Below are 1452 nucleotides of genomic sequence, written 5' to 3'. Positions count from 1 at the left end.
TATCCCAAAACAATGCACTTGCATGCCGAGCCGACAGAAAGGACCAAATATGTACAATTGTTACAAATATGTATAAAAATAGCTTGTCCAATAACCTTCAATAATACTATGTACAGCTCGTATGGAGAGAGAAATAGCTTTCTACATGCCCGCCCCCGCGTACCTTCTTCCACAGTTCAAACTCGGTCTCAGCACAAAACCAAGGAAAATATCACGCAAGGAGCTGTATATATATATATAGACAGGTTGTAGACCCTTTCCTTCTTTTTGTCATGAAGTTGTCAACAATTGATGGCACATCAGAAATACGAATCACTATAGAGTGGTCTGTACACACAGGCAATGGACAAAGGTGCAAGGTGCTTTCGACCGCTTTCTGCAAAAAATTACGCTCGCCCTGTATATCCTAGGTCCGTAGGCCGTTTCAAAAGTTATCTTTCACTGATATCTTTCACCACCCATTTTGTTTCTCACGAAAGTGCCTTCTGTATAGAATTAGAAAGTGACTACAATGTCATTCGGAGGTTGGCAACAGAAAGTGTATATAATAAGGAACACCGCGCGTTTTTCTGCATGGTACTCCTTTGGCAACTTGGCGGAGTCACTATGACTGCGTATGTCAACTCTCACAATGTACATATGCAAACGTATACAAATACAGTTCTTAGCTACTTTTCTCCTATATTACAACATCTCTCCTCCAACATTTTTGCATGGCAAGTAGATAATGTGTTGTGTCAAATACGTGCTCCAGTTTGTTCAACCATACATGCTTATGTTTCATACCATACATCAAATTCATCTTTATATACTGGATTTATTACTGGCCATCTGGTAAATTGTGGCTTTCAGTCCCTTTCGGATATGGCTTGATAATCAATCTCTCTCTGTCTGATAAGACGAATCCTCGCGAATGGCAAGTATTGAGCGTCGTCGCGTTTCTCTGGCTTTACCCAGTGTCAACTGAGTTGCTTGTTGCCCGTCCCGTCCACCCATGGTCACGTGGTTGGGTCCGGTTGTCCCAAGCTGTGTGTGCTCTGAGCGGACAACTTCCGCTCCACACTGTCATTGTCATTGTCGTGCTGGTCTGACTGAGAGGCAAAAGAAGTTCTTTTGGCTGAGTTCTTCTGGTCCAAGGCCCATCGCTGCCTGACACCGAGAAACGGAGACTTGGTCACACTGTCCTGTGACGGTGTCAGGGGGAGCTTCGCAGGGGACTGGTCGGCGGTGTTCAGGCTGCTGTTACTGTTGCGCAGACGCCACATCTGAGACGCACCTCGAATGGACTTCCGAAGGACCCATTGTCTGTACGCTCTCTGGATGACTCTGGCAGCTCTGTCTTCCTGCTTCTTCATGAAGGTCGTGGTTCTGGCCTCATGGCGCGTGAGCTGCGGGAACGCTTCTTGGAACTTCCTTTGCATCTGTGCCTTGAGTTCCGAAACTCCTCGCTGT

General features: G+C 46.0%; 1 protein-coding gene across 1 annotated transcript in view; it reads right to left on the bottom strand.

Moving 5' to 3' along the window:
* Positions 1 to 422: 422 nt before the first annotated feature.
* LOC109469536 (sodium channel protein type 4 subunit alpha-like) overlaps positions 423 to 1452 on the bottom strand; it is an 83105-nt gene continuing 82075 nt past the window's right edge. Inside the window, 2 exon segments of the mRNA XM_019768068.1 lie at positions 423 to 1438; positions 1441 to 1452. The exon segment at positions 1441 to 1452 is cut by the window's right edge and continues 807 nt beyond it. Of these exon segments, the coding sequence (XP_019623627.1) occupies positions 999 to 1438; positions 1441 to 1452 (452 nt within the window). The 3' untranslated portion in view covers positions 423 to 998.

This window comes from Branchiostoma belcheri, unplaced genomic scaffold, assembly GCF_001625305.1.
Source record: "Branchiostoma belcheri isolate BF01 breed outbred unplaced genomic scaffold, Haploidv18h27 scaffold207, whole genome shotgun sequence".
Taxonomy (NCBI): domain Eukaryota; kingdom Metazoa; phylum Chordata; class Leptocardii; order Amphioxiformes; family Branchiostomatidae; genus Branchiostoma; species Branchiostoma belcheri.
Note: the sequence above shows the minus strand (reverse complement) of the source record. Positions and strands in the feature narration are given on the sequence as shown.